We start from the raw sequence: 25,299 nt of genomic DNA, 5'->3' as shown, positions 1-25,299 counted from the left end.
TTTATATTGTGACATATTTACATACCATTGGGTAATTAGTTTGCTGAGGTGATGGACTTTTAGCTCCTCCGTGTCGAACAGGACTACTAGATGGGGGTTTATTAAAATATTCTCTAATATTCTTATTGTTATCGGCGGCGGAGGTGGCAGCAGTTCGTGGTTTACTAGTACCACTACCACCACCACCGCCGCCGCCACCCCCTTCATCTCCTTTTCGTTTGCGTTTTCTATCTGGAGGTAAGCCTACAACAGTAGGTGCAGCTCCACTAAGAGCACTTCCACTACTTCCTACACTAGTTGAGCGCATGATTCCACTGGGTTTTTCAGGTGAAAGAGCATCTGTTTCCTTGTCACTATGTGAGGAACCTGAAAAAAGTAACAAACCGTTATTATAAAGGTAATCGAGCAAATGGTATGAAAAAAATTCAAACTACTAACCTGTACTCATATTGGAGTCTTGACTATGAATAGGTTGGGCTGCAGTGACAGATGCTTGAGGTGCCATCTGTATTTGAGAACCAGCTGACATCTGAAAAGAAGAAAAAACTATTTTGAACATTTGTTCATGTGGGATTTAAGCGTGGTTATGAAACTAAGTATAGATTATGATGACCGACTTTTCAAATGAGTATTCAGATATTCACTGACATTATTTTTACAGACTGTGTTTAGCTGACGATTACCCGAATACTTGATAAAATTCCAAGTCAGTTGTGACCCGCACTCTTGGAAGTAAATCAATGGAATAATCCAAACACTATCAGCATCGAGCAAATTAATTGATATAAATATTATAACAGATACTAATGCACATTTTGATTTCCACTAAACACAAACGGTAACTACATACTTTGTATTTAAAATAACATTAGTACAAAGTCAATTATCGCAATACAAAGAATTTGTAGTTATCGCTGTTTTGAATCATTTACATATTACAACAGAGATATCTATAATATGCGTAGGTAGAATAAAAATTGAATTATAAAAAAAAGCTTTGTTTTTATATGACATTACTCGGGCAATGTATTTTTTATAATAATATTTATTATAAGTTTCAGATGATTATTAGACAACCAATAAAACAAAAACAACAAAAAAAATTATGGTATAAAATTTTAATAAAAAAAAATGCTTGGATCGTTTTATATAAAAATTCAAAGCTAAGCACATGTATAGGTTAAAATATAGTCGAAACTGAATTTTTCTTCAAATTAGACCAATTTAATTGAATGAAAGGGATCAAAATTGACGAATAAACGAATATCTACAATTTAGCAGGAGCAGCATGTGTCGCAGTTGAGCAGGTAGCGGCAAATTGTAGTGTAGGTGGGTCAACGGCCAAGAAGGCCCTGTCCGTTGTTGCACAGCCTCAAGACTCCATGCAGGAGGACGCACCACATCGCGCTTTACCAGTTATTGTTTATTTTTTAAACTTTTACACAGATTTAAAACAACTAAGATTCCGAATAATAAATAACCCATCTATATTAAGAGTTGTGGCGAACAAAGCGTCTAATTTAAAGTCCACGCAAAATGAAACAATAGGAAACGGAGCGCAAAAAATTTAGAATTCTAAATGCTACTTTCGCGGAATTGTTTTAATTTAAAGCGAATAAAAACGTAGTATTATTCTGTCAGTGAATGCAAAGGCGGTAGCCAACACTGTGTGCACGGTTATATCAAAACCGCACACCATAAACGTGGCAAACAAACCAACATTTATGTACTAAGCCGACTCGCTGTCAACAACGTACACACACTGATTGACATACTTTAAGTAAACAAGTGATTCAATAGCATTTAGAAACGTCAGATATTATAATCTAGAGTCGAAAATTTAAAACATCGAACCTATATTATTCATACGCACATGTGTATGCATCGTACAATTGTACACGTTCACAAGCCAATGATATGCGCGACCGGTGCTAAATTTGGTGCGAGCGTACGACATTTATGCAATTGCAAATAGGCATCGTCTATATATGTACGGTCTCGAAACAACTGATATTTGGCGTTTGGACGTGAGAGAATGTGAATGTTATAAATAAGTTTGAAAAAAAAAAAGTGATATGCGTTACACCTCTACTTGGATTCAATATTGTATTCGTTTTTAATTTTTATCGTTTCATTGCTTCATATTATTTTTACCTATCCTAGTACAGCAAACTGTTTTAAACATTCATCAAACCAGATACAAAAAATCAAAAATCATTTTGGCAGTGGCTGTGGAGTCGCTTCAAAATTTACCGACTCCGACTTCATCCTATCATTCAACTTCGACTCCTTGAACGATTTTAGAAAAATCGAATTTTCTTGCTAACGTATAAAATTGTGAGTAATAAAAATAAAAGCAATTTTCAAAATACAAAAAAATTAAAGGAATTAAAAAAAATCACTAAAAATTGACATGTAACCGAATTTATTGAATTATTGGTGATGAAATAGGTATAAAACAAAAAGTAAGTATATTCATAGTATATATGTGTATAAATTTCATACACAAATAAATCAATTTAAAAAAAAAAATAATAAAAAAAGTACGAAGGAAACAATCGGTTTTGGCTACAACACATCAAATACCACAATACATCAAAAAAGTTTACGATTTTATTTATGACGTAAATTTAAATTTATGAAATAATTATCTATCTATTTTTGATTAATTACAAATAAAAATAAAATATAATTATTCAAAAGATAAATCATTAATAAAATTTTCATATAAAGTCTCTTTCGAAATTATATATTAGTTTTACATGAAAAGAGCTACCAAATATCTCAAAAAAGTTCTAACTTCTACATGTTTCAAACATTTACTTATCAATAAAACTTGAAATGAATTTACAGTAAAATAAGGAAATAAATCCTAACTAAAAAAAATCACGTCTAGAAACAGTAAATCGTTTAGTCAAACACTGAATAATAAAACTCAACCGATTCGACAAAATTATAAACTAGGTCGAGTTTTCAAACTTTGCGCTACTCGACCAGAGAACTGGCAGCGTGTAGACACTTGTGATGAGCGCGCTATCAAAACACTCCGCAACACACGGCGAGCAAAAAAAGTAAGCGCGAAGACGACGATTAAACATGCCGCTCGACTCGATTAAAAGTACCCAATTTGAAAAGCCGTCGAGTACAAAAAGAAAACAAAAAAAAGTGGGCGATAGCATAAAATGGTGCATTTGTAGAATAACAGTGGAGAAAACGCGACGACGAACGAAAGGACTCGAGACAGAAAAGAGTGTGAGGGGCGACGATGGGAGAAATATGAATGGTGAGCTAGGTGTGTGTGCGCGTATCGATTGTGTGTGGGGCCACTGTCTCGGTGACCGGCCGTGTAGTTCCGCAGTTCGCGGTTCGCGGTTCGCAGCCCGCGACTCTTCTCAGACACAATTGACTGACAAAATGGCGGCACGCCCCGCTGGGAGCGCCGCACTCCAAAATCTCGACACTCGTCGGTGACATCCGAGTCCCGAGTCCCGACCCCCGATTCACGCTCGATTCGGCGTCCGAGATAAATCCGATTACATGTTCCAACAATGCATTTTACGTCCGTTTCGCACGTACATGTACATATATCCATCTCTTGATAACCGACTGATCACACAGTGAAATCACTTGATCAAATATGTATGTATGTAAAATGTTGCGCCAAGTATCGCGAAACTATAATACGATTATAGCGTGTTATAAAAATTACCCAATAACAAACGAAGATTCGCGTTTATTTTATTTGAACAGGTTTTTCGCGGACGCCTAGAGGCACAAACGAAGAGGTCGGAGAAACTCGTAGTTTGTTTTCGTTGTTCTTCAATTGAATTTTGACTATCGAGTCTACTGATGTATGTGTGTAAAACAATAATTATTATCTCGCAGTCGCAGCCGACGCGACAAAAACAATATGTTTACATATTTACATGTTGGCACATTTTGATCGTATTTTTAAGTTGGACGATGTTTTGTTACTAATTGGTAAGAGTATGTCATCGATTCAAAAATTGAAGTCAACGCGTTAATTAATTGAATGCGATGTGTACAATGAAAAAATAAATGGACTAATAACGAGGAATGATTTTCCTTCCACACTAACGTTCTATAAAATATTACTGTTATAATGAACAGGAGCGTCTCGTAAGCGTAGGCAAGTAAGGCGGCGCCGAAGAACGGCAAAAAGAATGATAAAAAAATGTATCAGAAATAACTGTAATTGTAAATAGAAATAATTGCATTTTGTTTGTATAATTGTAAAAAAATGTTGAAAACATACGAAAAGTATATTCGATATAGAATACGAGTTCCAAACTTTTTCCGATTGACAACCTCTTTTTATGAAATCCAAGTGAGATATTTTTAATGTATAAAATATATATAAACTATTATTTAAACATCTAAACATGGAGTAAAAATGAAAATTAAACTATAGCCATTATTCAACGATTCACTTTGTGATCCCACAAAAGAAATCTTTCGCGACCCCATTTGAGGGTCATAGATTGGGAACCCATGATATAGAGCAGGTATGCGTTTCAAAAACACATTTCAAGATGTGTTTTGAAACAAATTTACGATATAAAAATGAATTTTGAAATGATCGTACAATAATGAAAAAAAAAAGTTTGTTTGCATCGAATTTCTAGAGGGGGCGGCATTTTTATCTTTGCCTAAGGGCGGCACGTATTATTCACCAAAAACGAACTATTTCTGGCATCCTCTAAAAATAGAGAACTCAAAAGTTTTATATTAAATCCGAAACTTGAAACAATCAACGACGGCGCATTTAATTCGTATCAACTCTGCGACAAACGAAAAAATCATAAACGAACGCGGAAACGACCTTGAATATTTAATGCTCATATGTACATACATACATACAAGAGAACGGCCATTCGTCGAGAATATTACATACATACATACGGATATGTTTATACATATCTAAATATAAAATAGCGTTTAGTGAGCGCATCGGACACGATGTGTCGAGAGACGGTGCGGTGCGGTGGTATGGCATGAGATCGCGGTGAAAATCAATGAGGTGTGGAGTTGTATGTCTGAGCGTATGGAGTGGTGCGGAGTGGAGTGGTATGGAGTTGTGTGGAGTGTGGAGCGTGCGAGTGTGTGTGGACCTTGCAATGCCACTCGCGCGGACATCGGCCCGTCAGCTGGCGGGCGCACGGCATTGCGCCGCGGGACGGCACGCGGAGCGCTCGCCGACTCCGAGTCGCGTCTCGCGCTCTCATCGCGTCTCCGAGTGTCACTGCGACTCTGACTACGACTCCGACTCTGACTCTCCGCTAGGCTCTCTTCTCTTCTCTTCTCTTCTCCCGATGCCGCGGGCTGCGCCGTTGCCGGCCGGCCACGACTGCGCCCGCGACCCCATCGCACTCCCCAGACACGACCGACCGACCAACCAACCAACCAACAGACCGACCGACCAACAGACAGACAAACCAACCAACTCGCTCATTTCATGCCCGTTCCAGTTTATCGATAAGCCGCCAGCGTACTCGCTGCTGTCACACGGTTCAAATGTGCTCTCTTCGACACACTGCATCCATTATACATGTCTCACTTTACATTTTTTCTACGTTCGAATTTATTCTACATATACCAAGCGCAAGTATTGACGGTGTTGATCCAACCATTCCGAATTATACGAGTCGGTTTGATGATTCAGTAAATGAATTGTTATCTTATATTGTAGAATTCTACAATTTTATATTATTATTTTGATATATCATAAACATGTATAATCGGTTTTGTAAATTATTTTCAACTAGTGGTTTTTTAATGATATTTGTAATATAAACAGCTTAAACATGGCAAAACAATCTAATAGTAAACATTAATTTGTTTTTTTTATTAAATTTATTTGAATAAAAAAATATATATATTTGAATATATATATTTTTTTTCGATATCGTCGTCAATAGAAACTTTGATTTATTTTTGATGCTTGCTCCCACTCAAACCTTACATAGTTACATACAAAATCTCTTTCGAAATTATATATTAGATGTAAGTGTAAATACAAAAATGTTTCAATAATATTGTTCATTTCTAGTTAACAAATAAGCATTGAATCGTGCAAACTTAAAAATTGAAAAAGTCTACATTGAACATAACTGACTTCTCCCTAGCATACCAAACGAACAAGGTCGGACAGAATTCGGTCATCGCGCTTATAAAATGAATTTTAAATAAAAAAAATGTTACAAATAATATACACACATCTCACTTAAATCAAAAATATACGAGCGAGTGATAAGATAGTGCCGCGCTGTGGTGGAAGAAAACGCGATACAATATCATCGTAAAGTGTGATTACCGATAACAATAAATATACAATATAAATACATATGTACATTATTATCTGATGTAATGCCATTATCCCTCTAACGCTTCGAATAAACAATATCAACACGCCGTTGACTCATTGGTCATCGAGATATTTCGAGCGCACGGCTATAAATACGCCGGCGCACACAGCGCTAATCGTCCCATTCAAGCTTACAAAAAAAATATATATATACATATATGTATATTGAAAAACAATTAATACAGCACATATAAAGGAGTCGATCTGCGATTAAAAGCGAAAAAAAGGTCATCGAGGTGGATGGGTGTACACGTAGCGCAAAATGAGCGGAAATTTCCATTGACATATTTAGTAGAGGCGGGTGAGTGCGCGCGAGGGGTGTCGAATATCGTATTGCACACAAACACACATGGGAGTATGTGGGGCTCTAAATATAAATGCGTGCGCGTCCGAGACGAGAGCAAAGAGCGGCGCCGGCATTCCAGAACCGGTGGCAAAGAGACGGCGCGCGGTCACGGTCCGCGTAAAATCCACGTAAAACAAATGCACACAGGTAAAAAAAAGCGGTGTGTGGACTCGTGTGGAGTGGAGAGTGGAGTGTGGAGTAGAGTAGGGTAGAGTACAAGAGTGCGCGCGCGGTCTGACCTTGGCACCTCGGAACCGCGCCTCCAGCAGCTCCTGCTTGCGGGGGTCGAGCGCCGCCGGGAAGTGCTCCATCTTGACGCCAGCGCCTGCAACACCACCACACATATTTGTCACGCTGGTTACAATTTCAACACAACTAATAATTATTTTACCACGTACACAATAATGTCATCGTTCGAGCTAGGGAGCAGAGTAATGAGAGGCGGGCGGGCGATCTGGGGTGAGAGGGTGGGGTGGGGGTGGGGGGGGGGGGGGTTCGACGTCAGATTACACATGCGATCACGTGTGCGAGTCGGCGGGTGGGAGGCCGAGCGCACGCACTTTCGCCGAAACTACCATGGCGGACGAAATGAATAATTGGCGAGAAACAACGTTGCCGCGTCGGCGCGATAACCGCACTCTGCACTTACATCACCGAGTGCCGATGCTAGTGACTAGTGACTAGGATTGAACGGAACGGAACTCACCTTTTACAATAGTCATGGTGGGTCGCGCGCGGGCGGGCGGTCGCCGCGGTCGCGGCTCGCGATTGATCGGCAGCCTGTGTGTGTGTGAGTGCGGGTGTGTGAAGTGCGGAGTGTGGAGTAGCCGGTAGCCGGTAGCAGAGTGGTGTGTGGTGTGTGTGGTGTGTGGGGTGTGGGGAGTCAGCGGGCGCCAATGTCGCCGGGTTGCATCGCTCGAGGCGTCGTTGTCGTCGTCGTCGTTCCCGTTCCCGTTTCCGGAGTTCGGGCTCCCGTGGGGGGCCGCGGGCCTCCGCTCGCGTCCCGCATCGGGAGCGCGAAGAGCGGCTCGCACGTGGAGTCGGAGCGGCGGTCGCGCGCCGACTGTAAACAAACGCTCGAGCCGCGCACCTGTCCGCGCGCCGCCACACGTCAAAATATTTAACTTCTGGCGAACACAACACGTATTGCGTGGCTGCACTGCAACGCGACGCAACGCAACAAACCGTACCACAACACCGACTCACTACACTACTAACAACCGACACTCTCGTCTCGCATCCGACTGCTCTATTATATGGCTTCTTTTGCAGCGCAGTGACAGTTGGTAATGCGTGCGTATACTTATCGACGACCGGCTCAGCTGCTCCCTATATGCTATTCGGCTACGAGTACAACTGCCAGATTTATTGATATCCAAGCCGGGACATTTTAATTGTATTCTCCCCCCCCCCCAAGCACAAATATTACAAGAATGATATAAAAACTTTGTAAAAAGAGCAAACTTAACAAATTACATTTAACCCTTTGAATTCTGACCAACGTCGATCGGCGTTTTGCCAACAAGCCCATGGGCCTGAAAAACGTCGATAAGCGTTGTATTTTGAGCATGTACAAAGTAAACAAGAATACTAACCGCTAAGCCTTTCCAGGTAGCATTAAACATGGGTCGTGCAATCCGTGTCATTCATTTGTTAACGTTTATAAAGACTGGTTTACATCGGAATTTCTGAATGTATAACCATAGCAGAATTTCCCGATGGAAATCCCGAGCTGCTAAGTATTTTAGATTATGCCTTGGCGTTTAGATTGTGAGCATTACATTTGACCAGTCACAATGAAGAAGATGTAACTAGTTTTGGAAAAATACATTCATTAATAGACTTTTTTGTTTATTTTATATTGTTGCAAGATATATTAGAGTCTAAACACACATTCACAAAACTCGAAATCTTCGGATTTGGATTAGCTACAGTTTTTATACCTGCTTTCAATTGGATTTCTAAATAATTCTAGTTGGAAATGTTGGCGAAATTTTCAGCGTGGCGGGCTTTCAACAGAAAAGACTAGTCACCGGAGCCTGAGGGGGCCGTGTATTGTTCAAAGGTTGTAAATGCATTGTTAAAGGTTTGCCGAACAATGGATAGCACTGTGACTATCCTACCTCTAGAAAAGACGTCAGCACTCAAAGGGTTAAGTCCCTTCCTTTTATAAACTAGTATTTCCTTTTTTTCCAGATTATTTAGTTATTTTAATGTTAAATGAAATTAATTATATATTGCCAAAGATTGAAAAAAAAATTAATTTCTCAATCTCGCTTTTCTTGCTTTTTTGAGATTCGTGAATTTTTTTGCAGTTCAAAACTGCGGGGATCGGTATTTCTGAACAATGAAAGGTCAATAAGTAGCTATCGAAAACCGGGACATTTGGCTGACCCGAAAGGTCCCTTCGGGAAGCCGGGACGAGAGGCTTGAAACCGGGACAGACCCGGAATACCGGGACGCCTGGCAGCCCTAGCTACAAGACATATTTTTACTTTATCTATGTATGGGTTACACTCACGAATTTGCACAATTCATGAATTGACCGACAGACAGTGTGCCTCCCGTGGGTTTTTGGAACTAAACCAAAAACTACATTTTATTATGTAAAAAATCTGTCTAGGCCAGTGGCATTGCGGGAGGGGGCAGATGACTCCGAGAGCAAGATTGAATAAAGCTTGATGTTATAATTTTCTAATTCTTCAACTATAAAAGTATAATATGTGTATTTTCATTTCTCAATTGTTTATTTATTTTTAGAAAAATTAAAAGTTTAAATAACAACCACGCATAAAATATAATTTTTCATAATTTATTTTGTTGTATTGGGAAAATTAGCAGTTTATTAAATTACAAAATTGATAAAAGAACATAATTATTTTAAGAAAAACCATTAAGAATTTTCGCATATAATATGTGGAATAGAGTTTATTTGAAACCTTTTCAACGTTTATTAATTTATGATAGATATTGATAAGTGTATGTAGTATATGATTTTTAGTAACTTTTCGATATTTGACTATTGCTCCCATGAAAACCTACATATGTATGTAAAAATATTTAGTAAAAAGACGGATTTTTATAATAATAATTTTTTACGATAATTAAATTTCATTTCAATAATAATGTATTCTACAATTGATACGTTTTTTAATATAACGATTAATAAAACAATAAAAAACTACTGTTATTAATATTATTATTACATCTTCTATTTTTTTGTTATTTTTATTCATATCTAAAACTTTTTTCTTATCTATGTATATTAAAAAATTTTAATACATCTTTTAAATAATTATATTTTATTATTATTTATAACAGTAAATTTTCTAAAAATAAATAAATAAAAATAAAGATAAATGTGATATTCGTCTGTCGAAATGTCAAAGTGAAATTTTAATTTATTTTTATAAAAATACTTTCAACTGACAAATTACATGAATAAAAAAAGGCATTTGGCTTGCACCGTTCATGAACTGAGGAATTTGTTTAACGCATTATGCATTTGCAGATACAAAATATCAATAGATTAAGAATTATTTTATTTCACTTCCTAATTACATACTAATAAAACATATTCGTTTTCTTCAGAAGATAAAACGGAAAATGGAAAGCATCCAAATAACTACAGAGCGAGATAAAATTAGGAAACCAAAAGTGACTTATAATCACTATAAGGCAGATGTCTATTAGGGCAATGGCGAATTACACTACACGTTCCAACAGTGCTGAATGCAAGAGATAAGAAAAAGTTTTCTACGAAATTCACAGTAGCCATAAAGCCTCAAAAGCATATTGAATTTGGGACCTCTTCCATTCCAATTTGGCCAAAAATAGCCGAAAAAACCATTGACATTGACGTATCCTTCGATGATGTGCTTATGCATTAATGAAAAGAGATGTAGAGTACTAGGATGACATAATATTTGCAATTTGTATGTATGTCATATAAGGTAAAAGTGGCAAATGCATCCCTATTAGCGAACCACTGTTAAAAAAAAATAGTGTTCAACAAGATTTTTTGTGCTACAAATCAATCTTTACATACAATATATTTCTCCAATATTGTTTAATAACAAATAAAGCAAAAAAGAGAATAATGAATTGAAATCGAGGACATTTGAACGTAAAGCTGTTCTTTATGAATACGCGGTTGCGAGAAATTCCTTTTACGAAAAGTATTTCCATAAGCGAAGCAACAGTAAGTAGCAAGTTGTTTTTACTAGATATGTACATACACAAATATCAAAGATATATTTTAGTCTTGAGAGACTTGAAAGTATATGTATCTACATGTAATATAAGCAAAAGCAAAAACAAGTTTATATAGGCAGGGGAAGTTCTTATCTTGTGCTTAGTATACACATTGTTATCTTCAATTTCGTGAATAAATGTGTATTAAATTGTATTAGTCGGTTGATTGAGATTCAGTATAATATACATCCAATTATAGTTTGTCTGAATTCCTCGTTCAGTTTAGATTTCACGAACGCTATGTTGGAATCCAAATAGTTTACAGACCTGAAAAGATGTTTCACTAGACTCTATTTGTATAAAACGTGTGAAATTGTAGCTGTGTTTACTATCAACCAATTTTTTGCAGATTTTGAAGGCCTTTTACCTCAAACAAACGACATAATTGAATTCAAATTTTATGCAACAAGATTTTTTATGCATATAATAATTGAATTTTCTATCAAATGATGCATGATATATGTAATACTTTAAAAGCAATATTCACATGTTAAGCTCGTAAATATATGTCTCTGATAATAATAAAGAGATAAAAACAATGTTACGCGGCATTGAAATTTCGAGATAGGTAAATGTTTTAGATATCATTCAAATTTTAAAATGTAAAATTTATATTTAAAATAAACTTACATGTTGAATCACGGAAATTTGTCCAGAGTGACATGTAAGCCTTGACACGAAATTTCTAAACGCAAAGATATTTTTATTGAACGACCCAGCTACATACTCGTAATTATGTATGGTAGAAACATCGTTGATACTGAGACGAGAAAAAAATGTAGAAAAGTCAGGTCAAATATCGGGTTAAACGTAAGATGCACCGCGTATCGAGAGACAATAACCGGTTTGTAAGGATAGCGAGATTTTCCCGCAATTCAAGTGCACGGTATTCTCGGAGAGATGCAATGGTGTCGAGCTGGGGTGGGAGGTAGGCGAGGCGAGGCGAGGCGAGGCGAGGTGAGGTGAGGTGAGATGAGACGAGGGGGAGGAGTGCATCTTGCGCGGCGGTGCAACGGGTGCATTGGGCGCGGATGTGCCCGCCGAGAGGCGACGCACCGCATTATTTGAATCACATATTGATCCGGGAGTTGAGGGCCGAGCCGGGAAGCCTGGAACCGGAAACCGCCCGCAATAAGAAAAATGGCCGAACGGAACAACACCGGAGATGGCCCAGCGCAAACGGACGAGCTTACTCTCCACTTACTCATGTTACATTTCAGATCAAACTCTATTCGGTGCCGAGAACAAGTTTAATTCAAAAGCCGACATAACAAAAAAACGACATTTGGGTCATTCTATTCAACACTCCAAATCCCGACAACGTTAAATTAAACGTTTTTAGAAATTGACCCCCCCTTCCTGAACTAGAAAATTAGGGTTTAAATGCCTCACAATTGGTGCATCGATCAGTACTTTTCCATAGAGTGCAATGGCTGTTCATATCAATGAAATGCATACATATATTCGATCGCACGATTCAAATATGCATTGCACAAACTGTATTATACAAGCAAATAATAATAGGCAATGTATCATTTTATTGATTATTAAAAAGATGGAAATAATTCTAAACTACGTAATAGACGGTTATGTAGTATATATTTCGAAATATTCATTGCTAATTAAACATAATACACATAAATTAATCACCCTTCAACCCAGTGGTGTCACCCCATTGGTTTCCATGGGTTTCTGGAAACCCGTTATTTAATCTAAAAATTCATATAATTATTGTCAAAAATTATACAAATATATATGTAGAGTGTGTATATATATATATTCAAAAAAAAATTTTAAAAAATTATTTGGAAACCCGTTGTCCCAAAATTGTGGTGACAGTTTACTTTTGTTCGATTTTTCTTCCACTGTTTTTTTCGACTGATTAAATATGTGTGCTCTTCACGAGAAAATTCAAGTATAATACTTGTGTCAATGTGATAAAAAAAAAATCATTGAGTTTAATAAATCGGAAGTGGGATTTTTTCCTCTTCGAAAGGTCAAAAATGGTATTTTCCACACTACTGAACGTATCAAGCTGAAATTTTATATTTGTATTTTTTATATGCCAACGTGTTTGCTATGCATATTGCATATTTTTATATGCTAAGTTGATAAGGTTTTGTTTAAGATTCGTCAACCGGAAGTAGTAATTTTTTTTAAAACAAAAGTTCATTATTTTATTAATTCATTATCTTCTTAATATTTTATGTTTATAATATTTAGTGATTTTAAGAAATAAAAAAATTTTGAACAAAATCCGACAACCGGAAGTAGAAATGTTGTGTTGTGTAAGTTTCCCTACATTTGCACTTAATTTGTATTGAAAATGCTCTCATAACCGGTATGTGCCAACGTGTATGTATATCGAATTTTGTTTTTTATACTTCTTATATGTTGGTCACATCCGATTTTTTTTTGATGTCAACAATATATATTCAAATCAGATCCGCCAGTACAATGGTGAAAAATAATTGTAATAGACAAGTTTAAAAAATGCTTTTTTGAGAAATGAAATTTGACCATCTTGACGTCTAACGTTAAGTTGCCGTATTTATTTTCCTTTCCTTTCGCTTTGTCAGATTTTAATTGTTTAAACGCCTATAGCTTTTTCTTTTTCATACTACATATATCCTATTTTATTTAAAAATGATAGTGATATATTCAAACCACTAGCGGAGATTCTCATTACAATTACAACCAATTAAATACAAATATGAGGAAGAGATTAATTGATCTGGTTTATTGAAATGATTGACACACGTACGAAAATATGAAAAACCTACGAGAGCAGGGATTAAAATTAGCATCGTAAACAGATGTTTCAACTGGTACACGATATAAAATCGTTAAAACGATGCGTACATACTTTCGATATGCATTCTAAGAATGCGCTTAGTGCCGCAACGAGCACTTCAGGTCAGTGACACAGCGGGAAATTTAATGGCCGCAAGTTTACAATAAGCTCACCTTAACCGTACACGATTAACTTTATATTGCGGCAAACAAACAGAAGGACAACAACAACAAATAATCGAAAACGGACAATTTTCCATCGCCATGTAAAATTATGTAAAATTTGAAGCATTCGTTCGTCGGTCGCGACCGGCACATAAATTGAATTAATTAGATGAGTAGGAGGCGATGGTGGCCATATACGTGCCAGTAAGTATTGTGAGGAGTGTATCTGTATCTGTATGTGGAGGAGAGGAGTGGAATGTGGCGAGGGGCGTTGCTTCCTGCGGGCTCCGGGAGAGCGCATCGTTTCAATTGAACTCGGATGTGCAACCGTCTCGCCATGGAACATAACCAACGTGTATGCACGTGTGTAATGCACGCGTCTCCAATATCGGTGGGTTTGAATTTTCGATGATCCACCACTCTTAAATGATTTTTCGGCCGTGTAAAGCCAAGCAGACGTTCTGCCTGCGTGTGAATGTTTACATGCTGTGTTACATATTGACGATGTATTTACGTCGCTGCACAGCCATTAAACCACACCGTAATTTGAATCGAAACTAAAGATAGAGAAAGCTCGTTTACATCGGATGAGCGTCGGACGAATTGTTCTGACGTGGCAGTGCGGGAGGGGCAAGTTCAACAAAATAGAAAAAAGTGTTTAAGATTTTTAACCTTTGCGAAAATAAACATTATGTTTGATAAGAGTTTGTTGATGTGAGTGCATATGCTTCACTATAATTGCTTGCACATTTATCTCTACGTACGAATGTTTCGTATACAATTGTATAATATACGCGTATTTTTAAAAGGAAATATATACATATACGAGTATATACGTAAAAGGAAAGTCTTCACACGACCTAATCAGATTCATATTATATTTACTACTAGCTGAACTCGGCATGCGTTGCAATGCCACAATAACGAATTCAATTCCCGTTCTCGTTCCCGATGTGTTTCAATAAGTGAATGTTTCAGTTTCAAATTACTACTTAATTAAATTACACTAATGATAATTTATCGGAAAAACGCAGGCGGCGGTTTCCCGTTCCCATTCCCGTTTTTGGCCGATTTTTTTTACAGAAACCATCGCGGGCATGCACACAATAACTCATGTAAGTTTCATCGCAATCGGTTGAATGGTAAAGGAACGCATACGTGACAGAGAGAAAACATTGATTTTGTATATATAGATTCAAAAGTATTCTCAAATAAATTGAGAATAAAACTAGAAAAAAATACATACATAGTAATAACGGAAAATTAATGAATATTTCGTGAGTGTAACCAAAATTAAATGCACAGTTCAATAATAAAAAAAAATTAAACAAAAAGTTTCGATACTTTCACTAAAAATATCAATTTCGTTTCAAAATTATTTCTATACTACATATATACAATTCATAAAAAAAATCTCGAAGTTACACAGACACAATTTTGTCTCAAATAGAACTTTCTCACAAGTCGCACTAATTTCAACGACCGAGTCTAACGTTGTGATTAAATTTAGCTATATCATTATTTCCAGGAATGATTATTTAGATTACCTAAAACGCATTTAGTTTGCGTGTTCACCAGAACAAAACTATCGTGACTATCTATCGAACTAATTACATTTTGCACATGCAAAGAGTCTTGATCAGGTGGGGGCTACTCTAATAAGTTTTGCTTGACAATTTAGCTTTATCGAGGTTTTAAGTTACAGCTAACTTATCATTTTTGATGACAAGTTTCCTTTGTACAATGTTATCATTGCTGAAAATTTGATGAGCTATCAAATTGAGCATCCGTAGCATGCAAATCTGTGTTTAACTTGTGTGTACACACCGTTCACTAGTGTTCAAGTTGCAATATTTAGCAAATTGTTTAATGTGCAACCAGAAGCCTCCAATCCCAACAACAAATTGTACTTGATTTCTATTGGTTTTAAATTTATTTGGAAAATTCGGAGGATTTATACATTTTTAAATCAACTATCAAACTATTTCAAAGTAACATTAAATTAATAAATTTTGACAGGATTTAGTATGAAAAATTCACCGGCAACTATAAAACAAATCGTAAGAAATTTGGTTACGTGCTATGTTAACTAAACCAGGGTTTTACATCAACGATAGCGTGCACCGTTTTTGTATATACATATGTATGTAGATTTTGATAAAAACAATTCGAATATAAAGTTATCGTGTAACTTAACAAAAATTACTTTAAGGTAGCTTTATTCGACAGAACCGAATATTCAGAACAAATAGCCAAGGCGTAGCTCAATTGGAAGAGCTATTGTTTACTAGTAGAGTGGTCGTGGGTTCAACTCCCGGCCAAATACAATGTTGGCAAGATCTTGGTGATTAATAAAACACAGATCGACCGTGTTCTGCTAAAATTTTCCGATTTATCTAGTTAATAGCTTTGAAAGATCCAATAAATCGGTATCCCTCCCCAGTTTATCGCAAAATCGAGTAGCATCTCCAATTTGTTGCAGAATCTTATAAACAAGCTACCTATGTACATACTTTGTAAAAATGTATTTCTCGCAAATTTGTGTATATAAAAGATTGTCCATATATGTCTATGTATACATATATATAAACACACTGAATGGTACGTGATAAGTGTTTTATTTTTAAATACTTTTAAACATGCGAAAAAAAACGCAGCAACACTAGCCCATATACATGGTACACAGTTCCAAAAATCACCCCCTTGAGTGTTTTCAGTGATATTTTATCCTTGCTTGACAGTGATCGATAAGGGTGAATCCCATATTTGAAGAAATGTAGGAGAAACTTGTCATACGGATATGGATATGCATACACGTGCGACCTCCCAAACATGTGCTTTCTGCACGTGCAAGTACACACGAATTGGATTCGTCCCATACCACTGTGTTTTCGCCCTCAGTAAGTTTGGACGTTTTCGTTCGTTCGAAAATTCGTGACAATCGAAAAAATCCATTTCTAATTTCTATGAAGACGATTTCGATTTCGATTCCCGATTCCTTTTTCAGTTGTGATTCCGACAATTGTTGTTGTTTGTTATTGTTATTATATTCATACATATACATTTATTTTAATGCATATATCAATTCGTTTTCCGAAACAACCCGTCGACATATCAATGAGTACGTTGATATTTCATTTCATTTATCTAAATATAATTTCGAAAGAGACTTGTATGCAGTGGTGTAGTCGGGCCAGGTCGCCACCCTGGCACTTTGTTTGATATGAAAATTGTTTTATGAGTAAAATTTAAAAAAAGATTTTGGCTAAATTTAATAACACTTGAGATGAGAAGAATAAGAGGCGACTTAGTCTTTAAAATAATAAACAATCATCATCACTGTCCTATGTCAAAACTCATAACGTTCAATGAAAACACTCCATCTTAAAATCGAATAAATTGATCAGATATTCCATCTTTTCAAGAGTGGTTAAAGTTTGGAATAGTCTTCAAAAAATGTAGTAAATATTCTAAAAGCAAATGTTGCTGTTGACACACACAGATTTGAAAAATCAAAGATGTTGAAGAGGATGTATGGAAGGAAGTTTTTATAAAATATAATAAACATCATAATTTCAAGAAGAATATTTGTTAATAAGCATTTGATTTTTTTCATAAATATTTGAACTACTAATATTAGGATATATGTTTTTTAAGTAATGAAAAAAGTGGGGGGGGGGGGTCATAAAAATTAAACCGCCCTGGTTCTTTTTACTTTATCTATGTACGTACGTAGTAACAATAGATGAAGTTTTGTGATCATGCGAAAATTCGAACTCGAGATTTTGACTGATTCTAATCTCAGAATCGATTACTGATCACGTTTCGTGATCTAGTTAGTCCTATCGAACTGAAACATAGTATTGGTTACTGAAATTCTTATTGACACGTCGTAAATTGTTTTCAAATTTTTAAGTTTACCGGAAATGTTACCTCCCCTTATAGGTATCCCCTTTTTTTAAGTTTTAGAATTCAATTGAAATTTTTACACATGTCATAGAAATAATAATCTTTATAACCCTATATTTTTATCTGAACCGGAAGTAGTACTTTTACTCTAGAGAATCGAGGTTTTTTAGGTTTTTCTCAGAAACCTTTTGGTTTATTGAACTGAAATTTCATATCTAGAAGTTTAAGCGTAATAACTAGTCACCGGAGCCTGAGGGGGCCGTGTATTGTTCAAAGGTTGTAAATGCATTGTTAAAGGTTTGCCGAACAATGAATAGCACTGTGACTATCCTACCTCTAGTAATAACATGTATAAAATTTGGTAAGCATCTCTCAACCGAAAGTGGTAGTTTACTCTTGTTCGAAAGTATAATTCTTGTATCAATGTGATGAAAATAAAAAAAACTAAATTTAATAAACCGAAAGTGGGATTTTTTCCTCTCAGAAAGGTCAAAAATTTTGTAGTATTTCATAATGCTGACGGTATGTGTGAATGTGTCTGTACGGTTCAATATAGAATTTTGTTTTGTGACTTTCTTATATTCCTCAAATACATAGATAAAGTCATGGGTTGGTCACAACCGATTTTTTTTATTTAGCACTAAATCACTGCTTGTATGTAACTATTGTTGGTTCGTAGAAAAACAAATGAATATTCAAATATATTTAAATAAAATAAAACTATTCAAATAAATTTAATAAAATGTTTGCTTTTGGATTGGCCATGTTTAAGTGGTTAATATACCGAGCGAAGCCAGGTAAACACACTAGTTAAAAATAAAATTTCATTTGATTTAGGAAAACATGTACCGTCTAATTTTTTAACGTTCCATACGGTTTACGATTTATTAACATATCTACAACGCATTTTAACGTTTCAAACGTTTGGAACGGTCCAACGTTACAAACGGTTTTCGAGAGCTAGCAACATATAAATAGTAAGTTCGTCGGTTGTGTTCGTTACTAAGTCATTACAAATTGCTAAGCTGAAGCAGCGAAAATCTCCGTAGATATGTGTTTTGCCTACTTGGGTCAAATCGATCGCATGCCACATTGTGTAAAAGCGCTGAACTAAACGATTGCGATGAATCCATAATCTTAACGACTAGCATAGACATAAACAGCATCTAAGAGAAGATATTTTTCTCATACCGTCTACGGTCCGGAGCGACCGGATCATAGGGCACCGGTGGTCGGACACAAAGCCAGACCACGGAGTCACAATGGCAGGATCTGTGGATGTTAAGGGCGGCTTGAAGGAGAGCGCGTGTGAAAGTGGGTGGCGGTCGTGTGTGTCAGGCGGGGCGCGGGCGGCCCCAGTATCGATTTCAGCCGAGGATTGTTGGCTGGGTGGGTGGGTGGTTAGATGGGTGGGTGGCGTGGGCGACGACTCAAATATTTACGGAGCGGCATGCAACGGGGTGCGCGCCACTCTGCGGCGGCGCAATTAACCTGACGAGCAAGCTGCCTGCAACCACACCAACACCAACCCCCTGGCCCTGCGAGGGACACACCATCTAGATATTCCAACGCCACTCTCCCACTGGCTAAGCCCAGGTATCCCGGGTGGTCCCGTTTTTGTCATGGCATACCGCAGGGATTCCCCAACGTCTCCGCAACATGGATTTTTCCCGTTTCCTCTTGGCCCTCTGCAGCTTGTTCGTCCTGAATCGTGAAAGTTAAATCTGGTAACATTTCACGGTGTGATCTTTTTTAACCGGCCAACTTTTGAAAACACCCCTGCGAACTCTCTCAGCACACCCTCGCATGCGCTATATAAATAGCGAACAACGAAATCTAGCGAAAGGGTTAACGACATCTAGAAACATGCACTGCGTACGTATGCATGTATGGATTTATCGAGGACAATAGAATACACGACGTATCCTAAAACCGAATCTGACAGCGAAAAATATTTAGATTCGTTTTAAAAACGTGGCAAAGATGAGATTCTGGTAAACTTTCAAAATTATATCAATCGAGAATCGATATGATTTCAAAGCCTCTGCAAGTGTAAAAAAATAATTATTTAGCACGTGTCAGTTCAAATGAAATTTACATCAAAGCTTTGCAAACCCAGACTGGAATCAAAACACAAGAAAATCCCGACGGTCCGAGGTAAAATTTTGACAAGAAAATAACAAGCTGTATAATATAATCAGGGCTGTGGAATCGGAGCATTTTAAGTGGAGTCAGTCGTAAAAAATCAATCGACTTTGACTCCACTTTTTACTATTTTTTTTATTGCAGTGTGTCAAGTAGTCTCCAACTTTAATGAAGTAAATACACTAATAAATTGAAATTTAGCAATTTATTTGTGATTTTAAATTAACATTATAAATAAAATCGTCGAATTTCACGTATTTTGATGTGTTGTGGACCAAAACCAATTGATTCCTCCGGCTCACACTTTTCGATTTTCGTTAATTTTTATTAAATTGATTTGTTTGTTTTTTGAAATTCATACACATACACTATGAATGAACTTATTTTTTATTTATACCTTTGAAGATCGCTTTTATTTTCATTACTAACAATTTTAAACGTTGGCAAGTAAAGTAGATCTTACTAAAATCATTCAAGTTGGAATCCGAGTCGAATCATAACAAAAAGTCGGAGTCGTTAAATTTTGAACCGACTCCATAGCCCTGAATATATATAATACAAAATAAAAATGATTTTCGTGCATAAATTTTTTTAGTAAAGAAATCGTCACAGTTTCAATATATGTATGCAAGGCCGCCGAGAGGAATCTCGGGCCCCGGGAAAAAATTTGGGCCCTATATCAAACTAAAAAAAGATCTTATAGATATATCTTTAATGTGCGAAAAATCTTTCAGAACTATTAGCAAAACACCTATACATCGGTTGCTATTTTTTAAAATATCATAATTAAATAAGAAAGTATTTTGCAACAGGTACGATTTCACATGGTCAAAAAGAATACGTGGATCGAAAAACCATAAATAAATACATATATTTTTATGTAGAATAAAATAAAAAATCAATATCAGTTGTAAGTCCCGATACGGAGCCCCTCGAGTAGTTCTGGCCCTGGAACTTTACCCCGGCATACCCCCCCCCCCCCTCTCGTCGGCTCTCTATGTATGTACTAAATGGTTAACGATACCGGTTTGCCGGATAATGTCCTGATAATCGACATCTACTGACAAATTTTAGTGCATAGCTCCTTCGTATACGTTTGAAGCCTGATAAAGCTTTTTTGTTACTTGGACGACATCTGACTTTTCTCTACTGGAAATAAGAAATTTGCATACCCTATTATGCACACAAACCGGAAGTCCTATATGACACACGCTATATGACCTATATTTACCTACCGTGACAAATCATTCAAGTCAATCACACCACACATACATACATACATACATACATAAAGATGCATATGCAACACGGTGCACCGAGAGCGCGACTCCTTCCACTTGGGAATACGGCGGCGTTGACGGACACGCTCGAACGCGAAAATCGCTCGATACGATTTTAGCAAGTGGCAGCGAGTGTCGCGATATAAAAAATCAATTGCAGAAGGTCGAGAGGTAAGAGTTTGTGCGCAAAATCGCACGCGTGTGATTGTCAGCGTGCAATCGACCCGTGTCTGGAGGCTGCGGCGGTCAAGGCGGTCCCCCGGCGCGCGCGCCGCACCTATCGCTGCACTTGCAAACGTTCCCCATTTTAAATGCATAATCCGAATCCTAGAATAAAGCTGCATCGGGGATTGATTGGAAGGGGCATCCGTCCTCGTCGGGTCGGTACATTCGGTCGGGGAGGGGTAACGATCGCGTTCGGGTGTGCGTGGTCGCGGGAGTCAGTGGTGCACCACCGTCGTCCCCCGTCCCTCGGTTGCAGCTGCACTTGTGTAAAATGGCCGCCATGTGGGTTATCGCGCGCTAATAAGATTGCCGACGGCGGACCGTATTGATCTCGCCGCCGGGACAACCGCACAATGCGGACACCCGAATAAACACCGCACGCACACGCCCGCCCCTCCTTACTTGCCCAACCCTGATTATTCACCCGCCACCCCCTTCACCTCGTCGACCCCCCTTTCGAGGCTCTTTCCCCCCTCCCCCCTCCCCTCCTCTTCAGTTCGTACCCCCTTCCGGCTTCGGCGTCTTTCTTTAAAGCCGGCTGGTATATGTATGTATGTAGTTTGCTGTGGCCAATTGATGGCCTCGTGTGGGATATGCGTATTAAGAAAGTGGTGGCAGCAAGTGTGATATGGTGGGCTGGCTGGTGGCAGCGGAGAGGATTTGTACTAGAGCTAAGGACGATTCAAGGGCATTCCTTGGGAGCCCGATGACGAACGTTAAATGCGAAAAAGAATATATTTTTTTATTTCAATTTCATTCCAAAATCTAAAACCCGTACACATGCATCAGTGTAGTGCCGTCATTGAACTAGAGCAAGGGTTTCCAACAAGTCGATCGCGAAGCAACATTTGGTCGATCTTAATTATGATTGTGAATTTCGAAAATAATAATGATTTCCATATTAAAAAAAATTAATTCCAATACATATAGAGCGCTTCGAAGAAAATTTAAAATTCTTTTGGAAGAAGTTGAGACACATCTCAAAGATTTGCTTGTTCACAACGTAACGTGGTTGAACAAAGTTCAAGTTTTTGTTAGGTTTCGAGAGCTATTTCCTGAAATAAGAACATTCTTAATTAAGAGAAAGGATAATAATACGACCTACATATTTTCAAAACAAGAAGAGGGAACGGTTTAACAAAAAGTTTACTGACTTTAATGAGTTTCATAAAATTTGCAGTTTCTTATCACCTTTAAATATGAATGGAAATAAAGTCTAGCATGACCATCGCAATAACTTTTCCAATAGATGTGGTAATATTAAAATAACAGTTGATTTAATTGCAAAATGACGTTAAGTTGACACAAATGAAACCTTCTTATATGTATGTGGAATGTATTGAATCCAGAAAAAATACTCATATTTAAACGACGTCTATGAGCAGACTTCGGCGTTGGCTTGGTGTTCTTTCAATAACAATAGACCTCTCCGTTAGTTAACAAAGCAAGAGAGCAAAAAAGCATGGTTGACAATAGTGAACCATTTTCTGTGCGAAAAGCTTCGTCCGAACGTCTTCCTGTTTATGACATATTTATAAAAATAAAACTATTGTTACTACGTACATACATAAAGTAAAAATTATATATCGATTTTTCAACGACATTTTTAAAGAGGATTAATAATGCCTTAACAATATAAAATAAATAGTTCTTAAGTTAATTGATCAAAATAAGAAGACTTTCAGGATGATTGTGCGATTTGACAAGTGGATACCATCCTGCCTCATTTCATATAACATTTTTTTCATAATTAGGTTACAGTGATCTCACAGGTCATTTCAATGCTTAGATAAGTATGAATACAAACAAAAATTACGAGTATACTCAATATAAAACCACACGAAAGGAAGACACAGAATGAGAAAAAGTTGAATTTGAAAAATACATTTTTCAATCTCAACATTATTTATTGGCAGTAAATATGTGTAATATATGTATATGTATGTAAAATCATTGGTAACATCCGTGCCTTTGCTTATTTCTCTAGATATGAAGCAAACATGATGCAGAAGTAAGCGAACGGATACATGTTAGGCATACCTGGATTCAGACTAGCATTTCAAAATACATATTCCTCCTTTTGAAACTACCTATTATAAATGTAAATATATACCATAGAGCGAAGTCGAATTCAAATCACATCGATGTTTGAAATTTAAAAACGTGTCCTATGAAGTAAAGTACGTCGTCTAAAGAGGCTAGACATGCGCAATAATGGATACATATGTGCAGAAGTCGCATTGTACAAAAAGTATTTTTCGAAAATTCTTCGTTCTTTTCTTATTTTACAGAGTGAAATATAAATTTTCCTCATATTTCTTCATGTCGGCAATTTACAATCGATCTAAATTTCCCGCGTGGGGAATACCTAACACATTTTATAAAATCTATAATGTAAAAACGCAAGGGAAAAACCCTGTTAACCTATTTATTACAAACACATACTGTAACAGGGTAGGGAAATATTACTTGTTACAAATAAAATCAAAGACGTAAAAAACAAGCGTGGAGATAAAATAGGAAATATGAATATGTGCAAATTAGCCTTTGTAAATACCTAAATATTTTTAACAGCTGATACTTTTGATTTGATAGTTACATATATTAAAAATTCAAAAACTATTTTTCTTTGATTTTGTGCAATTTCTTTGACAGTTTTATTACAATATATAAATTTAAACCATTTTATATAAATAGGATAACGTATTCACGTTAAATATAACATTCCTATTGGTGGTATTCATCAGCTTTGTGTACACATGTACATACAGTCAATCAGTATAATGCATTTCATATGAGAAATGACTCCTAAATAGATTTATTTATACATACGATAAAATGAATAAAAATAGACATAGTTACAGAATATCAGAACAATGTAAACAGACAGCAGAGGAATATAAAATAACTTCACTTACTATGCCTATTATGATTTCGTTTTTGTAATATTTTAATTCTTATCCAAGGAAATAATAACACGACAGATTCAGTTGCTTTTATAATATTGATTCTATAATTTGAAAGGAAATGGGAGCACGTTTCAAGTCGCAGTATTTGTTCTAAAAATAGATACATATATTTACAATTCATACGTGAACTCTATATGTAAAATTCAAGGTAAGTAAGTGTCTAGAAAAACTATTTTCTGTAAAATAAAATAATAATAAAAATAACAATTACATCGGATTCTTGCCAGCAGTTCGTCTAAAACAATCTCATGTAAGGTTGCCTTGTTATGCAATTTAAGAAAATTTACCATTTGTCGAGATTTATTTATCTATGTAGTGTATAAATGAGTGAGATGTAAGTTTTAAGATATGCCATTTGTCCAAATATTGGAGTGGGGAGTGGATGCGTCAATGGATTGGATACGATATTATACAAGAAGCATCGCCATTGAAATATGGATCGATGGTGTAAAAGCGTATACCTACCTACAATTTAACCATCTATAAGATGACTTTCATAGTTATATGAATATACTGGGTGGACTGGGCTAATTTTAGTTGACATATGTATGAATTTATAAGACATACGTACACCTTAAATATCACTACACACTACCCACTAGAAGACAACATTCGCCATTTTCTTCGTCTGCGAGCTATGTAAATTTCGATTTGCAAGTACATACATACATATTATGAGTTTTTTTAACTAAATGTATGTTTTTTGTAAAAAATGGACATATTAACATAAAATAAATACTTTATGCTTTCCAATAAACTATTAACAATCCTAAATTTCCGATCTCAGAACTGCTTGCCGTCGAAATACACATATTTATAAATATTAAT

At 36.5% G+C, this 25,299-nt stretch overlaps 1 protein-coding gene across 1 annotated transcript in view; it reads right to left on the bottom strand.

The window, feature by feature from the left end:
* Window positions 1-25,299, bottom strand: part of LOC143910845 (uncharacterized) — a 51,321-nt gene that overhangs the window by 5,114 nt on the left and 20,908 nt on the right. The window contains exons 10-12 of the mRNA XM_077429442.1: window positions 6,971-7,056; window positions 439-529; window positions 26-366 (exon numbers count right to left, since the gene is read on the bottom strand). Of these exons, the coding sequence (XP_077285568.1) occupies window positions 26-366; window positions 439-529; window positions 6,971-7,056 (518 nt within the window). The remainder of the gene's footprint in view (window positions 1-25; window positions 367-438; window positions 530-6,970; window positions 7,057-25,299) is intronic.

Source organism: Arctopsyche grandis, chromosome 4 (genome assembly GCF_051622035.1).
Source record: "Arctopsyche grandis isolate Sample6627 chromosome 4, ASM5162203v2, whole genome shotgun sequence".
In the NCBI taxonomy this organism is placed as follows: Eukaryota; Metazoa; Arthropoda; class Insecta; order Trichoptera; family Hydropsychidae; genus Arctopsyche; species Arctopsyche grandis.
The sequence above is the reverse complement of the archived record's forward strand: the minus strand, read 5'-3'. Positions and strand labels throughout refer to the sequence as shown.